At 59.0% G+C, this 17,940-nt stretch overlaps 1 protein-coding gene across 12 annotated transcripts in view; it reads left to right on the top strand.

Moving 5' to 3' along the window:
* Positions 1 to 17,940, top strand: part of HPSE2 (heparanase 2 (inactive)) — a 138,955-nt gene that overhangs the window by 108,073 nt on the left and 12,942 nt on the right. For 5 of the 12 annotated variants that reach the window (XM_090058791.1, XM_090058790.1, XM_090058789.1 and 2 more), the window contains 3 exons: positions 1,068 to 1,241; positions 1,529 to 1,700; positions 11,459 to 11,506. In XM_090058791.1, coding sequence (XP_089914917.1) covers positions 1,068 to 1,241; positions 1,529 to 1,700; positions 11,459 to 11,506 — 394 coding nt within the window. Of the gene's footprint in view, positions 1 to 1,067; positions 1,242 to 1,528; positions 1,701 to 11,458; positions 11,511 to 17,940 lie in introns of those variants that run through there. The other 7 variants (XR_016443675.1, XM_090058792.1, XM_090058786.1 and 4 more) reach the window with 5 other exon arrangements.

Genomic DNA, 17,940 nt, shown 5'->3' with positions numbered 1-17,940 from the left:
CCAGTTGCCGGGCAGACTCTAGCCCACCAGGTAGACTCCCCTCCCCGAGGTAGGTGATACCAGTCCCGTAGGCAGAGGGAGCAGGTCCCCCCCGTCAGGGACGTATCCAGCTCAGGTTACCTAAAGAGGGTAAAGATGTGTCTCCTCTGCTGGGCCCATCCTAATCACATTGTCACAGCACAGAGATTTTGGGGAGAAACAAAGGTGGCTTCCTGCCACAGGCTGTGCCGCCCCTTTCTGCAGTGCGCTGGGAGAGCCGTCCAGGTCCAGCCCGTGTTGAGGAATATAGCACAGCCTTGGAGGTAACACCATTTCTCTAGAACCATAGAAATGAGGGTGGAAGGGACCCCGGGAGGTCACATCTAGTCCAATCCCCTGCTCCAAGCAGGACCAGCCCCAACTACATCATCCCAGACAAGGTTTTGTCTAACCAGGTCTTAAACACCTCCAAGGGTGGAGACCGCACCACTGCTCTGGGGAGCCTGCTCCAGTGCTTCACCACCCTCCCAGTGAGACTGTTTTCCCTACTATCCAACCCCAACTTCCCTTGCTGCAGCCTGAGCCCATTGCTCCTTGTCCTGTCGTCTGCCCCCACTGAGACCAGCCCAGCTTCATCCTCTTTGCAGCCCCCCGGCAGGGAGGTGGAGGCTGCTGTTCAACCCCCTCGCTCTTCTCTTCTGCAGACTCAATCAGCCCAGTTCCCTCAGCCTCTCCTCACCCAAAACCATTTTTTCTGCTTTCTGCTGGACTCTCTCCAACATGTCCACATCCTTTCTGTAGTGGGGCCCAAAGCTGGGCACAGGACTCCAGATGTGGCCTCCCAGGGCTGAACGGAGGGGAAGAATCACTGCCCTCCGCCCGCTGGCACCGCTCCTACCGCTGCAGCCCCGGATGCCGGTCACCTTCTTGGCACCGAGGGCGCGCTGGTTGCAGGTGCCGCAGGACAGCGTGTTTTGCTCCTGTGGAGAGCAGAGCCTGAGGGCAGGAGTAGGGGGGCGGCCGGCTCCCCACAGAGGGGCAGGGACACCTATCCTCTGAGTTACAACCTGGGTTTTGTTTCTTCCCAGCCAGGTCTCTAGACAAACTCTATAACTTTGCGGACTGCTCTGGCCTTCACCTGATCTTTGCGCTGAACGCCCTGCGCCGCAACCCCAACAACTCCTGGAACAGCTCCAATGCGCTCAGCCTGCTCAAGTACAGCGCCAGCAAGAAGTACAACATCTCCTGGGAGCTGGGCAACGGTGAGTGCCCCGAGCCAGGTCTGCCGGGATGGGCCTCCCTGGTGGGAGAGCCCCCTCAAGCTGGAGAGGGGCTCTGGACACACGTGGTGGCATCCCAGTCAAACGCCCCTGTCTGCTGGCACCGCGCACCAGGCACCCAGGGCATGCAGACCTACGGCCCTCCGGCTGCGAGGGAAAAGGGACAAGCACAAGACCCAGGGGCAGGGGACACAGGGAGTCTGTGATGGGGAAAGCCCGCTGTGAGAGGAGCCGAGTGGCAAGCATCATGCGCGCGCGTGTTTTCCCAGAGCCCAACAACTACCGGACTCTGATGGGGCGTTCGGTGAACGGGAGCCAGCTGGGGAAGGACTACATCCAGCTGAGGAGCCTGCTGCAGCTGATCCGCACCTACTCCAGAGCCAGCCTCTACGGGCCCAACATCGGGAGGCCCAGGAAGAACGTCATCGCTCTCCTGGAAGGGTAAGTGGTGCCGCGTGGGCCGGGCCAACATCCGGGGACATGGAGTCTCTCCTGGCCGAGGCTGATGGAGGCCAAACAGACCCCTGTGGGGAACCAGGGAGTCTGGCTGGGAGAGCCTGGCCCGCGGTGCCCACAACGGTTACCACTCCTAAGGACCCCGGCAGCCCCTGGCTGCTGGTTGCAGATGTGTCCAGCTGTGCCCCAGGGTCTTTGTGTTCATGCTGCTGCCTGCACCTTCCCCTGGCATAGCGAGCGCTCCCGATGGGGCCTGTCTCCCGGTGTGTCTGCATGGGACCTGGCACCGGGGCCCTGTCCGAGACTCCAGCGAGACGTCAGTGGTAGCGGTTAGGACAGGTGAAGGGGTGAGCATGCGCGTCTCACTGCCCAAGGGAAGGCCGAGGCACGTGGGTCTGAGAAGCTGCTTCCTGTGTGGTTGGGGGACCGGGCTCCCTCGGGCAGTTCGGCTGGCGTGGGGGCATAGGGGTGTGGGCAGTGTCTGTGGCGCTGTGATGGGCTTTAGGGCTTTGCTGTTGCCAAGATCTCCCCGGCTGCCTCCGTAGCACAGGCTGTGGGACAGCCGAGGATGGTCTTCTGCACAGTCATTATCACAATCGTTGCACTTCACGATCTCGCTCAGTTGAGGCAAATCCCCACTTCTGAAGCCGGGGTCAGGGCTCAGGCCGTGCCACTGTGGGCTAGTCTGTCACAGCTGTTCGATCCCTGCTAATGGCACCGCTGGGCTCTGACACAACACAGGACATCACACCTGAGCCTGCCCCGGGGAAAGCAGGAGAGATGCTGCAGAGAGCCCAGGCAGAGCCATGCCCCCGCCGCAGAGGAAGGTAAACTCCCCCAGTCCGGACCAATCTGACCAGAGGGAAAATCCCTTCTTGCCCCCAAATCTGGAGTCAGAGAGGAAAGAGCTGCAATAGCCCACACAGGGAGCCGTGGCCATGGCCGATGCAAACAGGCGATGCGGGGTGTGGGCGAGAGGCGCGGAGCCCGGCCTGAGCAGGATTGCTGTGCAGCAGAGCGGGGTCCCTGCAGAGCGCTAGCCAGGCCGGGGGGGGAGTGGGCCCCACTGGGAGCCGCGCCGGGGCTCGTGTTTGCTAACATCTGTGTGAATGATCTGGCAGAGACAGTAAGCAGCACACCCGTGCAGCCCCGGTGGGCCCGGCGGAGAGCGAGGGCCAGGTTCTCAGCCCTGCCGCAGCAGCGCTGAGGGGCCGTAAAGCCGCCTGAGCCGGCCCTGGGGGGGGTCCCTCTGAGACGGGAGGGGGCCGAGGCAGCCAGGTGCAATGAAAACTCGTCTTGAGGCTGCTCTATGGTGCACGAGGAGCTGTGCTGCCTCGGAGCCGGGCCCAGGACAGAGGCACTCGCGTGGGGGTGCTTTCCCCCTCACCCGCCCTCGATTTGGATGTTGGCCAGCTGGAGCTGCGAGGAGGGGGTCAGCAGTGGACAGGGGGCTGTCCAGGTGGGATGGGGGAGAGCTGCTTGGTGACCGGCAGGGCAGGAAGCTGCTGGACTTGTGCCTTCCTCTGCCCAGGACACGGTAGAGCAGTGAACCTGGGGGCAGCAGCTCGTGCCCATAATCTGGAAAGTGCCTGGTGACAGTGCCCGGGGCTGCGCACTGCTGGAGAAGGGGCGGCCGTGCAGCCAGGCCACCACTTGCACCGCACGCCCTGCGCTACCTGATGGCTCCTCGCCGCCACAGCCGCCTCGTGCTGCAGGCAAGGAAGTGGAGGCAGAGGCGACAAGACCTGCTAAGGCCTCATGAGGCCTCAGTGTTACCCTGGCAAGTTCGTCCCGAGCTCCCCCTCCGAGTGGGGAAGCCTGGCGGGGCGGCTGCAGGGAGGCTGCCTGGATGCAGAGGTGTGAGCCCGCAGGTGCAAGAGGGAATTTCTGCAGGCGGGTTTGATGAGGTGTTAATTAGCCCATTCATGCAGCTGAGCGGTTGGAGAGCAGACCATGGTAGCTACCTACTGCGCGCGGGACAGGAATCCCAGGACTGCGTGGAGCTGTTTGCTTGGGAATTTGCAGCGATTCTAGCTGCAGAGCAGGAGCTGGCGGCGGAGTCGCACGTGGCTGCAGTCCACGGTCAAGGCAAGAAGAGCAGGAACACGGGGGAAGCCCATGAGGACAGAGACCCACCAGATCCATCACAGCCGGGTGCCCTCTGTGACCACGGGTGAACGCGGGCATCAACTTTGCTTCAGCTATGCCTGGACCCGCTGGCCGCCACTCCAGGAGGACCTGGCTCGAGGATCAGGTGCTCCGCAGCCACCTGGGGTCATTCATGGTGGCAATTCCCCACTTTGCCACCCACCCCCAGGCTCCTGCTCTCTCACTGCCTGTCATGCAGTGCTACGTGTCCTTCCCTGTGGAGCACACAAAGGGGGTGACTGTGCACATCAAGACCGGGGCACCCGGCACATCGTGGAGCTGCAGTTGCCCCCCGGTTGTGGCAGCAGGATGGACTGGCCGTACCCCCACTGCCCCGAGCCCTGGTTGTGCCCCGGCCCAACTGGGTCCCTCCCTGCCTCATCATCATGGGCTGCAGAGTGGTGCTGTAGGGGCTGTGGCTCACATCTGGGTCCGATCTTCTGCTTCAGCCTCTCTCCCAGAGCGTGCAGCTTTCGGGGAGACAGGGCTTTCCTGGGAAGATCTTTGCTCGCTGAATGCCTACATTGCTCTCCATTAGCACCAGGGCAGGCAGGTTTGGGCAGGGCAGCTGGCAGGCACAGCTTTGCGATGGGCCCCGCGCGTGGCAGTGCCACGGTGCCCACGGGGGCCATGGCAGAGCACAGGTTTCACCACCCCCGGGCTTGTCTGATGGAAGGAGGTGGCGCGGCTCGGGGAGCAGTGTGCGTCATTGCAAGGTGAGCAGCTGGAGCACACCTGTGCCAACGGTGTGGGGGTCAAGGGCCAGGAGCCCAGCAGAGGGACCGTCCCCATGGGGCCAGCAGCGACCATGAGGACAGGCACCTGGGGAGGCCGCAGGGCTACGGGGTCTGCTCAGCTACTGGGGAAATCGGAGCTCCTTTGTTAAACCTCCAGGTTTTACGGCCCTGTGCTCTGGGTGTGTAATTGCTACAGGGAACTCAGCACATGTGTGAGCCATTTACTGCTGCTTTAATGACCCCAGATTCCAGCCCTGCCAGGAAGGTGCTGAGGAAGGTGTGAAAGGTTTTGGCCCAGGCCAGGAAAGCAGTGGCTCACAGCCCCCCGCTGACTCTGGGCTCCAGAGAAAGGCAGGCAAGGCGACATCGCCTGCGTGGGAGTCCCCAGGTGCCCGCATGGCCATGGACAAAGCACATTCAATACAAGCTGGCATCAGGGAGGAGGCGCAGGAGCAGGCGCAGCAATCCGGGGGCTGTGATGGCAAAGACTCTGCAAAGCAGGGATTCGGGCACTTGCAAGTGGAGCTGGAAATGCACCCTGGGGAAAAAATTCAGCGTTACCGGAGTCACTCGTAATGTGTACAAGGGCCCTGAACCCTGGGGGGGCTTTGCACGAGGGGTGTGTTACCATCACCGACAGCAGCCAGCTTAGGGAGAGCACAAAGGGCCGGAGAGCGGGCACCAAGTCTAAGCAGAGAGATGGGGCAGGAGTTTCATCCATGCTGGTTATCAGCCGCAGGGTCGCCCCGGGGAAGCAGCTCAGGTCCATAGGAGTGTCTGGAAGATGCGTTAGCCAGACGCAAGTCGAGGGGCTCAACACAAGGGTAAATGGGAAGTTCTTTGGTCTGTGTTTGGCAGGGGTCAGGAGGGGAAATCTAATGGCTCTTTTGTGGTCTCAAAGCACATGGCTCGGTTAAGAAGCTGCTGACAGGTGAAGAAACGTTCCCCTAGCTAAAGACCCATTTAGAAGAAGAAATCACCCCCTGACTGGGCTGTGTTAAGTATGTTTTAAACAGGGACTGTGGGTTCGTATCTCATTACCTGGACTTGCTTTTGTGACCCTTTTAGCTCTTATGGGTTTACTGCACCTTCGCTTTTCTCTCCTAGCAGTGCCCCCATCCCAGTTCTCTCTCCTCCTCCCTCTAATTTCTCTCTCCTTATACTCTGCTTTCTGCACCTCCTTTCATAGCATCCGATGGAGTGAGCTTGGGTTCACAAAACCTTGCACTCTCTTTCTCTCTTTATGTAATGTTTTGTAGTTAGTCTGTCAAGCTGCATCTCTGCCCTGCCTTGAGGAAACCTGGGCCTTACACGAAACCAAATTTGTTCTGTCTAAGACTAGTTGTGTGCTTATGGCCACACTTGTGCTACTGGTGGTCTCGGCCCCAGCCCCAGCTCCAGGAGTCATGTGTGGACGTGAGAGTCAGCTTCCAGCTTGCAAGAGCCTCAGTTTCCAGCCCTGCGGGTTGCAGAGAGAAGCCTGGAAAAGCCCGACTCTCCCAGGCTGAAAACCACGCGGCAAATTAAACAAGCCTCAGCCTTGCTGTGAACCCCTTGTGGGCTTGGACATCCTGAGGTCCGGCTGTGCCGAGTTACAGGCGAGCGAAGGCACCGACAAGGCCCTTAGGAAGCGCAGGCATCACTGACTGTGGAGTGACCTGACGAAAGCGAGCAAAAGTGCTGATTCCAAACCTGAAAACCAGTAGCTGAACCACTGGAGGAATAAAGAGTTAGAAGTCACTGGGAGAAAGCAGGGCAAGCTGCAGGTGCCCGGACTTGGCAAAGAGAGGATTAAAAATAGACATCTCGACAGATAAAACCAGGCACGTGACTAGGGCGCGGAGGGTATCACTGCACCTGCTGCCAGACTCGCCTGTTGTAGTGACCGAGGGCGCGTGGCCGCCCGCGATGAGTTCCTCCCATTGTTTCTGGCCAGTCCTGCCGAGCAGCCCAGCTCGAGCACAGCCTTAAGAGACGATGGAAAAGGGAAGTTGAGGTTGGATATGAGGAAAAACTTATACCCCTGCCAGCCCCTTCCCCTGGGAGGAAATCCTTCCTTGGGGATCTGGCCTCAGCTGTGCACAGCACGAACCCAGCCTGTGCCAGGGCTAACGAGCGCATCGTCTCTGAGCCCTGCTGCAGGCGTGCAGTTGCTCACCTGGAGATCATGCACAGGTGAGCTGTGGCCCACTGGCCTCTCTCTGCCCCCGGTTATCGGCACCGTGGACCTCACCGGTGTCACAGATCTCCAGCCTGGAGCCGTCTTTCTGGCTTTGAAGCACATGAGTTCCCCACTCTGGGCTGTGAGCTGCCATCCTCTGGCACTCACTGCGACTATCCCAGTGGGGCTAATGTGGGCTCTGACCCTGCAGTTCTCCTCCCCCCAGGAGCAGGGGCCAGTAGCTCCCGGTATTATCCAGCATCCTCTGTTTGGAGTGAAGCATCCTAAAGGAAAACACGTCTGAAAAGAGGGAAGCAGACAACAGGCATGTGCATGTCCAGCCATCCCTTGGCTCGCAAGCCAGCCCCCGTCCTTCATCTCTCCAACTTTGGCTTTGGAGAGTTGCTCTTCATATCTTCTCCCCTCTTATCACTCCCTTTTCCAGGCATCGAGTCTCCTTATCACTGTTTACAGCTGCTCCCCCCGAGATCCCGGCTTTGGTGTAGCAGGTTTGCGACTTGGAGACCGACGCCTCCGCACTCCAGGTTACCCCTTGTCTTTCAGGGTGCACCCGAATGCCCTGATCCAGGGAGCCGTTGTGTTGATGGCCTGCTCAATTAAACTTTCATACGCGCAAATTAAACATCCCGCTCCCCCAGGATAAATTATGCAGTCTGTCTGATTTCTCAGCAGCTCCGCAGCTTTCAAACTGGTGCAGTTTGGAGAATGCAGCTATCTGGACGTGCCTGTATCAGCTTGTGCATCACGGTATGGATTTAGCTGTCAGCTCTGACCTCCCCGCGCTGGACGCGAGTTGCTGATAACTGATCTCCATCGTCCTGCAGCAGCATTTTTGTGACAGGCGTGACGTCCGGGGATTGGTTAGGCTATCTGCAGCTGCATACAGCCTCTGTCAGACCCGGTGAGCAAATAGCAGGCTCGTCATGCTTGCACTCAGTAGCAGCACACGAAAGGATGGTGCTCCGGGGCTGCTCCTGCTCCCTTCTGCGTGTTTGTAGTGGTGGTTGGTTTCTCTGTGTAGCACTGAGGCCAGGTTGGTATTTAAAAGGTTTGAGAGCATGAGTATAGGAGTGTCCACCTAGTACAGTTAAGGTGGCAAAGGCATGTCCCTTTGCTAGAGCTTATTTCATTCAGGCAAGTGGTACAAGTGATACCTACGGAGGAGCTTCCTTGCTGATGGGAGCTAAATCCTAACCGATGGCAGACCCCTCAGGCAAGGTCTGAGCCATGTGCTGAGCCTCATGGCCTGGAAAACACCTGAAAAGCCAAGGAGGCCTGGGTCACACGATGCCCAGAGCGCAGGCTGCCCTGTGCTCCCTTTTCAGGCCTTGCTCCCTGTTGCTTGAACGTTAGCACCCGTGGCTGTCCTGGCTCGGGCCTGTGGGGGGGGGCGTTTTGGAAACCCCTGGAACCAGTTGCAGGGACCACAGAAGAAGGGGGGGCACACGTTTCTTGTCCGCAGTCTTCATCATGAAGAAGCTATAGTACAGCTGTGCTTTGCAGCTGGGCTTTGAAGTGGCAGGACGATGGGCTTTTGCATAGGCACCCAGGGAGCAAAGGGAGGGAGATGGGTGGGAGCTGAGGGCAGGGAGACAGGGCTGGGTGGATGATGAGGAAGAGGAAGAGAGGAGCAGAGGCAGAAGTGTCTGTGCCACTAGCACAGACTCCCTTGCAGGGTCTGCCCATGAGCCAGGCAGTCCCGAGTCTCCACACCAAATGCTGGTGAAATTCAGTGATGGATTGCATGCCTCCCTCCCTGCTGCCGGCTGGCTCACACGGAGGATAACAGCCTGCTACTGCTACCAGTCACTGTGTTCTTTCAAGCAGCAGAGGTCTGTGCGATGGGCCTGAGGTTTCTCCCCATGTGAGGGCTCGGTCCGGGTCCGTCTTCTCTTTTATTTTGCTTTTACAAACTCCAATTCCAGACGCTTAGTATTTCCTAAGGCTTTTCCCCACCGAAAGCCAAGCTTGCTGCAGGCACCTGCTCATCCCTCTTGGGCTCAGCATTGTGCCACATCCTTCATGCCACGCTCAGCTGGAGTGTCTCCGGGAGGATCATAATCCACGCGCTTTCACGGGAAAGAGACTGCAGAGAGCAGATGGCTCCTTAATGTAGCGGGAAAAAGCAAAGCGAGGTCCAGCACCTGGAAGCTGAAGCCAAACAGATTCGTAGTGGAAGCAAAGCCAAAATGATTAAGAGTGAGAGTACCCGACCATGGGAACAACTGCCCTGGAGCCCTGGCAGACTCCCCATCACCGGTCGTCCTTAAACAGGACCGGCACCTTTTTAAGCGAGATGCTCTAGGTCAAATAGCAATGATGGACCCACAGCAGAAGTGGGGGGTGCTTATCATCCCATGGGGTGCAGATCAGGCATGTGACCATAACAGCCTGGTCTGTTCTGGCCTTCATGCTCCCGATCCCAGCAGCACAGGGCAGTGCCCTCACATGAAGAAATCGCAGCACATCAGCACCAAAGATACACTGGGGTGATACCCGCAGCACCACAGCCTCGGTCTACTCAGGGTTTGCTCTGTGTGCAAGTAATAACACTTGTCTAGTGCATTCATCCATCAGCCCCATCCATCACCACGGAGGGCACAGGCTGTTACCCACGTTATTAGGCAGCTGGTCAGAGCTCTGCAGCCAAAGTTTTAAAAGGAGCTTTAGGACTTGATTTTGTAAGAGTCTCCGTGCTGTGGGAAGGAAACTTTGAGCAAGGCTTGACTCTTGTGGCAATCGGAGACTTGGTCCGATACAGAAAGAATCGTGAGAATTGCGGTGACCCTCCTTGAGGCTTTCCTTGGCCTTCACCTGCCTGCTCCGGGGTCTGTGTCTTGCCCCCGGGCAGTCCCCCTTTGAGGACTGATGCAAGGCGTGGTGATGCTTGCCAGCGGGCACCACACTCTAATGGCAGCCTCTGCAGCGCCAAGGTGGAAGGATGTCCTGAAGGGGTGGAAGGCAAACATCTGCACAGATGCACCCGTCCTGGTGGCGCAGGAGAGTCCAAAGTCGCGTGGAGCACGGCCCTAGCGTGAGTCACTCAGGGCAGAGGTGCCCAGCCCTGGCTGGCGGTGGAAGGAGAATCTCTCTGGAGCACGTTCTCGGCGGAGCTGGGGGCCCCGGGACCGTGGCAGGGTGGGCCGGAGCGGTGTGGGCTCTGGGTTTATATGCCCGCGGTTTCGGGTTGTGAGCGGGGAACGCGCTGCTGCCCCCATAACATGCTTGGAGCAAAGCCCGAGTGGGTTGTTTTACAGATGGGGAACCAGAGCATCCTGGTGGGGGATTGCAGTTCAGCCCACGTTAACCCAGCTGCGCATCCATTGAAGGCAGGGCAGGGTGGCACACCCAGAGCCGGCTCAGAGACACGCGGTCCTGCAGGCTCCTGCCTGCAGCCCAGATGCTCTGAAGCAGATGGTAACCTGTGAAAGCCCGTGCCTCCCTGCACAAGTCAGTCCTTAAGGTGCCACCCTGCCCTGCCTTATGCCTGAATTCAGACTCGAGCAACTAGCTGCCTTTACAGACTGTTCCAGGTGCTGCAGCTCCTGCAGCCGATAGATAGATAGATATCCATATCTCTATCCAAATCTTTATATATACACACAACCTACAGAGCCAGTGAGGTTGTCTGATTTGAATTTGGTCTCTCGCAGGTCTTTCAGCCAGTGGCCCCCCTGCTGTGTCCCTAGCCTGGCACTAGTACCCCCATGGCTTGTGATCCCAGTTCAGCAATTTCCCCACCCTGTGGCTTCCAGTATAACGTTGGCACTTGAAACCTGGCCCGAGTCCCCAAGCAGCCAGCCCCTGGCTTTGGGATGCGAGTGAAACCCACCGCTCCTTCGAGCCGTGCGACCCGGTGTCCGAGCAGGAGGCCTTGTGCGGGCCGGGTTCGTTCTCCCCGTGCAAGGACACGTAGCCTTGCTCGGCAGCAGCCCCGAACGGGAGACAGCCTTCTTCCATCGCTGGGATGGACGAGCCGACAACGGGCCGGACCAGCGCTGAGCAGGGAGGATCTCGGCACGGCGATGGCCCTGTTCTGCTCTGGGTGTTCCCCGGGCTTCTGGGCTTTGCTGCTTGTCACACGGGGCCAGGAGGGAATTTTTTCGTCCCCTTTCAGCTCCGGGGGTTTAAGCCTCCCCCAGAAGCGCTGGTGCTGCAGCCCGGGCTGGGGCTGGGGCTGGGTTGTGCCAATGCTGCTGCTGGCACCGACCCCGCAGGGTCCTGGCAGGAGGGTCTCGCACCTGCGCTCGGGCTTAGACCAGCACTGCACTGGGGCAGGGAGGGATTTCCCCCTGCTCAGACTGGTCCAGACTGAGAGTTTTGCCTTCCTCTGCAGCGGGGGTTCGGCCTGGCCTGGGCTCTGCAGCGCCCGTGACCCCCCGAGGCACAGCAGGACGTTGGTGGCTACGGCCCCCCCTTCCCATCCCAGGAGCAGGGGCGGGGGCGATGCCTGGCGCTGTCAGGGACGGCTGTGTCGTGTGGCCCCAAGGTCGGACATGGGGTTTGTCTGGGCTGGTTTGGATGGGGCTGATCCTGCCTCAGGCCGGGCTGGACTGGATGTGACCCCGCAGCTCCCTGCCCGCCCCGCGGCGCTGGGACTCGGAGATTTTAGGCGTGCCTGTCATGGCGGTGCTGTCACCCCGTGGCACTCACTCGGTCTCTGTCTGTCTCCACAGGTTCATGAAGGTGGCGGGCAGCATGGTGGACGCTGTTACGTGGCAACAGTAGGTATTCATCATTCCTTTTACTTTCCAAACGAAGCCCCGCAGCGAGGCAGCGCTGCCCCAGTGGGGCTCATGGCTAGTCCAGGATCAGCCGGTCCCCGTCGCTCGGACCAGCCCCGGAGCCGTCGCCCGAGCACCCGTGCTGGGCTGTTGTCACCCGCAGCCCCCCACCCCCCGCGACCTGAGCCAGGATGGGGAGGCAGTGACTTTGCTGCTGCCTTTCTCACACGGCCTCTCCCTGCCTGACTCGCCCCATCACAGGGAATGGAGAGTCACCCCAAACCTCTGTTTGCTGCCTGGGCTCCTGGTGCTGCAGTAGGTGGGCGGCTGGCGTCGGGTCCAGATTACGCTGCACCGGGGGGCAGGAGCAAGCTGGTAGTCCCCTGCGTCTCCTGCTTTTCCTGCCTGCTCTGTCTGCTCTTACACCTGCCATGGGCCCACATCCAAAACCCGCCTGGCCCAGAGCAAGGGGAACGCATCAATAAATGGGTGCCACCTCCAAGAAGCATCCTGACCTGCATCTGGGATGCCCACGGGCAGACTATCTGCAGGGACCATCTGCAGCCCCAGGAGCAGAGGGGCAAGTCCCCAGGGCACATTATGGAAACGTCCTGGTCCAAGCTAAGCTGGGCCTGTCTGGGAGATGTGAGACGCGGTTTTGCACCAGTCTCCCAGAATCACAAACCTGAAGCACTCGGAGCAGCAAGCTCCTGTTTGCCTGGGGGATGCCGGGGTGGCTGGTGCCCATTGCAGCTGGGGCTGGGCCCCCCCCCCGAGCAGCTGCAGAGTCACGGATGTCTCCGTCTGCTCCAGGGACAGTGCTGCCTCGGGCGCGCTGCGAGCCCCAGGAGAGATCCCAGGCCCTGAGCAGCAGCTCTGAATGCTACAAGGGCTGATGGATGGGACCGAGTGTCCACAGGGGACCCAGCGTCCAGCACCTTTAGGAGCCGGCTGCGCCGTGTTAGTCGCTGCTGCTGTTTCTGGGACCTGGCGTTTGGCTGGGAGCTTGTTCCCCCGGGCTGGGCCAGGCTGCTCACTTGGAGCTGGTCTGGGATGCGCCTTTCCCCTTGACAAGCGAGTTCGCAGACTAAGCAAACATAGTTTCGTCTTGGATGTTGGGGCAGGGGAGCAGGAGGAAGCTGCAGACCAGTCGCCTGGACCCTCGGCCGGAGGCTGAGTGCAGCGTGGCTGCAGCTCGGTGCCGAGGGGGCGGCACGTGGGCACAGGTGGACCGGGGAGCAGCTGGACAAGGGTGAGGAGTCGGTCCCCGCAAAGGGGCCACACTCCTGCAGACCTTGTCCAGCGTCTCCCCCAGCGCCGGCCCCGCAACCGTCTGCGGGCTGCGTCTCTGGTCTGGGCTCCCGCGGGGTCTGGCTTGACGGGCCTGCTGGCATCTCGTCCCTCTTTGTTCCCAACAAGCAAAATGCTGCCTTGGTCTACTGGAGAAAGCGAAGAGCAGGTGGAAGCTCACAGTCCTGGGGATGCAGCCAGGTTGCCTCTAAGCTCACGCGTGAGTGTCCTGCACCGAGTGCCTGACGCTGTCTGTGGAGATCAGCTCTGATTCCTCACATCTGTCCTTCCTTCCTCTGGAAACGCTGCACTCCTGCCCCCGGGCACCCAGACCCACGCTCTCCTGCCCTGCCTGCTTCTCCCTCCCTTCTTGAAGCCATGCAGCGTGGTCTGCATTGATGCGAGCAGATTTGGCTGCCTTTCCCGAGTCAGGAACGGACAGAGACAGATCACTGTCTTCCCTCTCCAGCCTCAGGAGCAACATGCCAGAGCAGTTTGGTGCTTTCTTGTGGGCACATCACTTGGGCTGGGCTGGTTGTGCTTGGTGTGGGGTAGAAGCTCCCCACCCAGCCAGCCCCGGACAGCACGCTTCATTCAGCGCCATCCATGTTTGACATAGGTTGAAAACCCACAGCTTGCTTTCGTACCTGGCTACACACCAGCAAGGGAGCTCTGTCTGCCAGCCTGGGGAGCACAGTGCCCCAAGGGCTGGCTGCACCTCTCCAGAAGGTGCCTGGAGTTGCTTGTCCTGGGAATGCATCCCCGGCGTCACCCTTGACCAAACCAAATCCCTTCCACTGCACGTAGACGGGATGCCGCCAGCATCAGAGCCTCCAGTGGGCCTTCCCCTAGGGTCCACGGAGCAAGGCAGAATCCCCTGCAAGGTGGGAAGCCCTCCACAGCCTCGCCTCTCTCATAGTTTCATAGTTTGTAGGGTCGGAAGGGACCTGAGCAGATCATCTAGTCCGACCCCCTGCCATGGCAGGAAAGAGTACTGGGGGCAAACGACCCCAGCAAGGTGTTCATCCAACCTCCTCTTAAACACCCCCAGGGTAGGAGCCAGCACCACTTCTCTTGGAAGTTGGTCCCGGATCCTAGCCTCCCTGACCGTGAAGTCGCGCCTCCTGATATCTAACCTAAACCTACCCTCTGCCAGCTTGTGACCGCTATTCCTGGTCACTCCTGGCAGTGCTCGGGGGAACAGGGACTCCCCCAGTGCCTGCTGGTCCCCCCTGACTAGTTTATAACAGGCCACAGGATCCCCCTCAGCCTTCTCTTGTGGAGGCTGAACAGGTTCAGGTCCCGCAGCCTGTCCTCATAGGGCCTGCCCTGTTGTCCCCTGATCATGCGAGTGGTCTCCTCTGGACCCTCTCCCTACTGTCCACATCCCTCCCGAAGTGCGGCGCCCAGAACTGCACGCAGGACTCCAGCTGCGGCCTGACCAGTGCCACATCGAGGGGGGGGATCACCTCCCTGGACCTGCTCGAGATGCATCTGTGGATGCAGGACAAGGTGCGGTCGGCCTTCCTGACCGCGTCCCCACACTGCCAGCCCATGTTCATCTTGGAGTCAATGATGACCCCCAGATCCCTTTCCGCCTCCGTGCTGATAAGAGGGGAGTTCCCTAACCTGTAGGTATTGTTGCACAAAGGCGGTTCGTTTCTCTGGAGGCCACAAAAATCACAGACACACACTCATTAGATGGCACAAAAGGTGTATTTGCAAATAGGGTCAGAGCACAGTCAAGAACTCAGATTACTCGGAACCAACAAAGGAATTTTGCAGGGAATATTTATCTTCTCCCTCCTGGGCACGTGTGCAGAAACAGGAACTCTTACAGCTCACTTCCGTTTCATACAAGCATACATGTGGTTACATCACTACATACTTCGCATGTATAGTATAATTAACTACTTAAGTATGCAGGGCGGAGAGGTAAATATGCATCAGCTAATTAAGCATGCTCAGAAACTACAGCAGGTCACCAAGAGTTCAAATCCCCCTCTTTCAAGGACACAGTCAGTTGAATTCCAGCTTCTGTAATCTGTATGAGAAAGGCTAGGGAGAAGCTGGGGGAGAGTCTGCAATTTAGCATAAGAAAGGCTGTGGCAAGGCTGGGAAAGAAAAAAGTCCTTGGCAGTATTTCTTTCTTATCAGGTGCAAGATGCAAGCTGTGCATTTCTAACAGTATGGTGCCGGTTGTTCCTCCCGAGGTGCATCACCTTGCACTTGTCTGTGTTGAAACCCATCCTATTCTCGTCCACCCACCCCTGTAACCTGTCGAGGTCTGATTGTAGCCTGTTTCATAGTTTCATAGTAGCTAGAGTCGGAAGGGACCTAGGTAGATCATCTAGTCCGACCCCCTGCCTTGGCAGGAAAGAGCACCGGGGTCAGATGACCCCGGCAAGGTGCTCATCTAACTTCCTTTTAAAAATCCCCAGGCTAGGAGCCTGCACCACTTCCCCTGGAAGCTGGTTCCAGGCCCTAGCCGCCCTGACTGTGAAGTAGCGCCTCCTAATATCTAATCTAAACCTACCCTCCGCCACCTTGTGACCGTTATTCCTGGTCACTCCTGGCAGCACACGGGGGAACAGGGACTCCCCCAATACCTGCTGATCCCCCCTGACCAGTTTGTAGCATCCTTCCAATGTACCCACGTCCCCCCACATCTTAGTGTCATCAGCAAATTTGAACAGGGTGCTTTTTACCCCCTCATCCAAATCGCTGATGAAGATGTTGAACAGTGCAGGCCCGAGGACCGAGCCCAGGGGGACCCCACTGCCCACGTCCCTCCACGTTGAGAAGGACCCATCCACTACCACCCTCTGGGTGCGGCCCTCCAGCCAGCTGGTGACCCATTTGACTGTGTGAGTGTCTACACCGCAGTCCCCCAGTTTCTTAATGAGAACGGGGTGAGAGACGGTGTCAAAAGCCTTCCGGAAGTCCAGGAAGACTATGTCCACTGCTCCCCCTGCATCTAATGATCTGGTGATCTGATCGTAAAAGGCCACCAGGTTGGTCTGACAGGACCTGCCACTGATGAACCCGTGTTGGTTGCCCCTGAGCATGCAGTCCCCTGCTGGCCCCTCCTGGATGTGTGCCAGCATAATTTTCTCAAACAGCTTGCCTAGGATCGAGGTAAGACTAACCGGCCTATAGTTTCCCGGGTCCTCCTTCCTGCCTTTTTTGAAGATGGGGACCACGTTGGCCCTCTTCCAGTCCTCCGGCCCCACACCAGAGCCCCGCGAGTGCTCGTACAGCCGTGCCGGGGGTCCTGCAATGACCTCGGCCAGTTCCTTTAGAACTCTAGGGTGGAGATCATCCGGGCTGGCTGACTTGAATACGTCCAGCCCCTCCAGAAGCTCCCTAACTAAATCCTCGCTAACCCGTGGCCCAGGGGTGCCTCCCCCGGGGCCCGAGGGGGGCCCAGCAGGGAGGTGGCTGTCCTGGTCCCTACTTAGGACGACGGAGGCAAAGAAATCGTTAAACGCGTTAGCTTGGCCGTCTGGTGTGACGACCAAGTTTCCCATGGCGTCCTGCAAGGGCCCCACATTACCCGGGACCTTCTTTTTACCCCCTACGTATTTAAAAAAAGACTTCTTATTGTCCTTAATCTGGGAAGCTAGTCGCAGTTCCATCTCTGCCTTGGCCTTCCTAACTGCCCCCCTACATCCCCAAGCAACTACAGAATAGTCCTCCATGGTGATGACCCCTTCTTTCCATTGGGTGTAAGCCTCCTTTTTAGCAAGGAGACATTCCCGGATGCTCTTGGTGAGCCACGGAGGCTTGTGTGCCCTCCTGCTCCCTTTGATCCTCGTTGGGATTACCTTCCTTTGGGCTTGGAGGATCGTCTCCTTAAGGAGCGACCACTCTCCTTGGACGCCTGGCTCCCCTCCCCTCTGGGACCTCAGCGCTTCTCCAACTATCCTCCTTAGCTCGCTGAAGTCTGTCCTCCTAAAATCTAGGGCCACTGCCTTGCTGCCGGCCTTTGCCACCTTGCGCTGGATGGTGAATCCCAGCAGGCGATGATCGCTGTCACCCAGGTGGTCGAGCACCCGCAGCCCCCTCACCAGGTCATCTCCCATGGCCAGCACCAAGTCCAACAAGGTGTCTCCCCTGGGGGGGGCTGTGCACTCCTGGGTTAGGTGGAGGTCCTGCACTCTGGCCAAGAACCGACGTGAGCGGTCAGACCTGGCTGACTGCTCCTCCCAGCAGATGTCCAGGAGGTTCAGGTCCCCCATGACTACCACGTCCTTAGCCTTCGCCACCTCTGTGAGCTGACCCAAGAATTCCTGGTCAAGCTCTTCTCCCTGGTTGGGAGGTCTGTAATAGACTCCCACCGTTAAGTCCCTTTCCCCTCGACTGCCTTGTACTCTAACCCAAAGCACTTCAGAGTGCCCCTCCCCTGACTCCTTGCTAATTAACGAGGTTGTGTATTCCTCCTTAATATAGAGCACCACGCCCCACCCCTCTTTCCTATCCTGTCCCTCCTGTACAGCCTATAGCCCTGGACATTGACTGCCCAGTCACGCGTTTCGTCCCACCACGTTTCCGTGATCCCCACTATGTCCGGGCTGGTGTCAGCCGGCAGGAGGGTGCGTTCCAAGAGGGTGTTAGAAGTGCCAGGGTGGAGCATGGGATGTGTGCATCGGGGTCTGTGCTGGGGTGAGGTGTGTTGCATGCACCCCTGGAGTCACCTGGATTGGGGGGTCCCCCCCAGCATGGAGGAGGGGATGTCCACAGGGGGAATCTGAGCACATGGGTCCTGAGACCAGGCATGCGCTCAGGCCACAGGAGCCTGGGAGGAAAGGGAAGGCCCCGACAATGCAGAGCAATGTCTGCAGGAGCCGGGGGCACCCTCACCCCGTGGGTGACTGCCGGCGGGCCACTCCCTGCACGGTAGCCCAGCGCTCCCTCCCGGCGGCCGGCGGGCCGTCAGCGCGGGAACGGGCACCGTCCCTCTAACTCCAGGCAGACTCTGCCTGTAGCAGCAGGCGACAAAGTAGATCCGGAAATTCCTGAGCGCGGGGAAGTTGGCTGTAATGTAATTAGCTGAAATGAAAGAAGGGGTCAAAGAAGAGGGGGCAAAGGTTCCTCTTTAAAATAAAAGCAGAGGTAAACAAAACCAGCTGCCTGGCAGCCGG

This window comes from Crocodylus siamensis, chromosome 7, assembly GCF_052110815.1.
Source record: "Crocodylus siamensis isolate JL-2025a chromosome 7, ASM5211081v1, whole genome shotgun sequence".
Classification (NCBI taxonomy): domain Eukaryota; kingdom Metazoa; phylum Chordata; order Crocodylia; family Crocodylidae; genus Crocodylus; species Crocodylus siamensis.
Note: the sequence above shows the minus strand (reverse complement) of the source record. Positions and strands in the feature narration are given on the sequence as shown.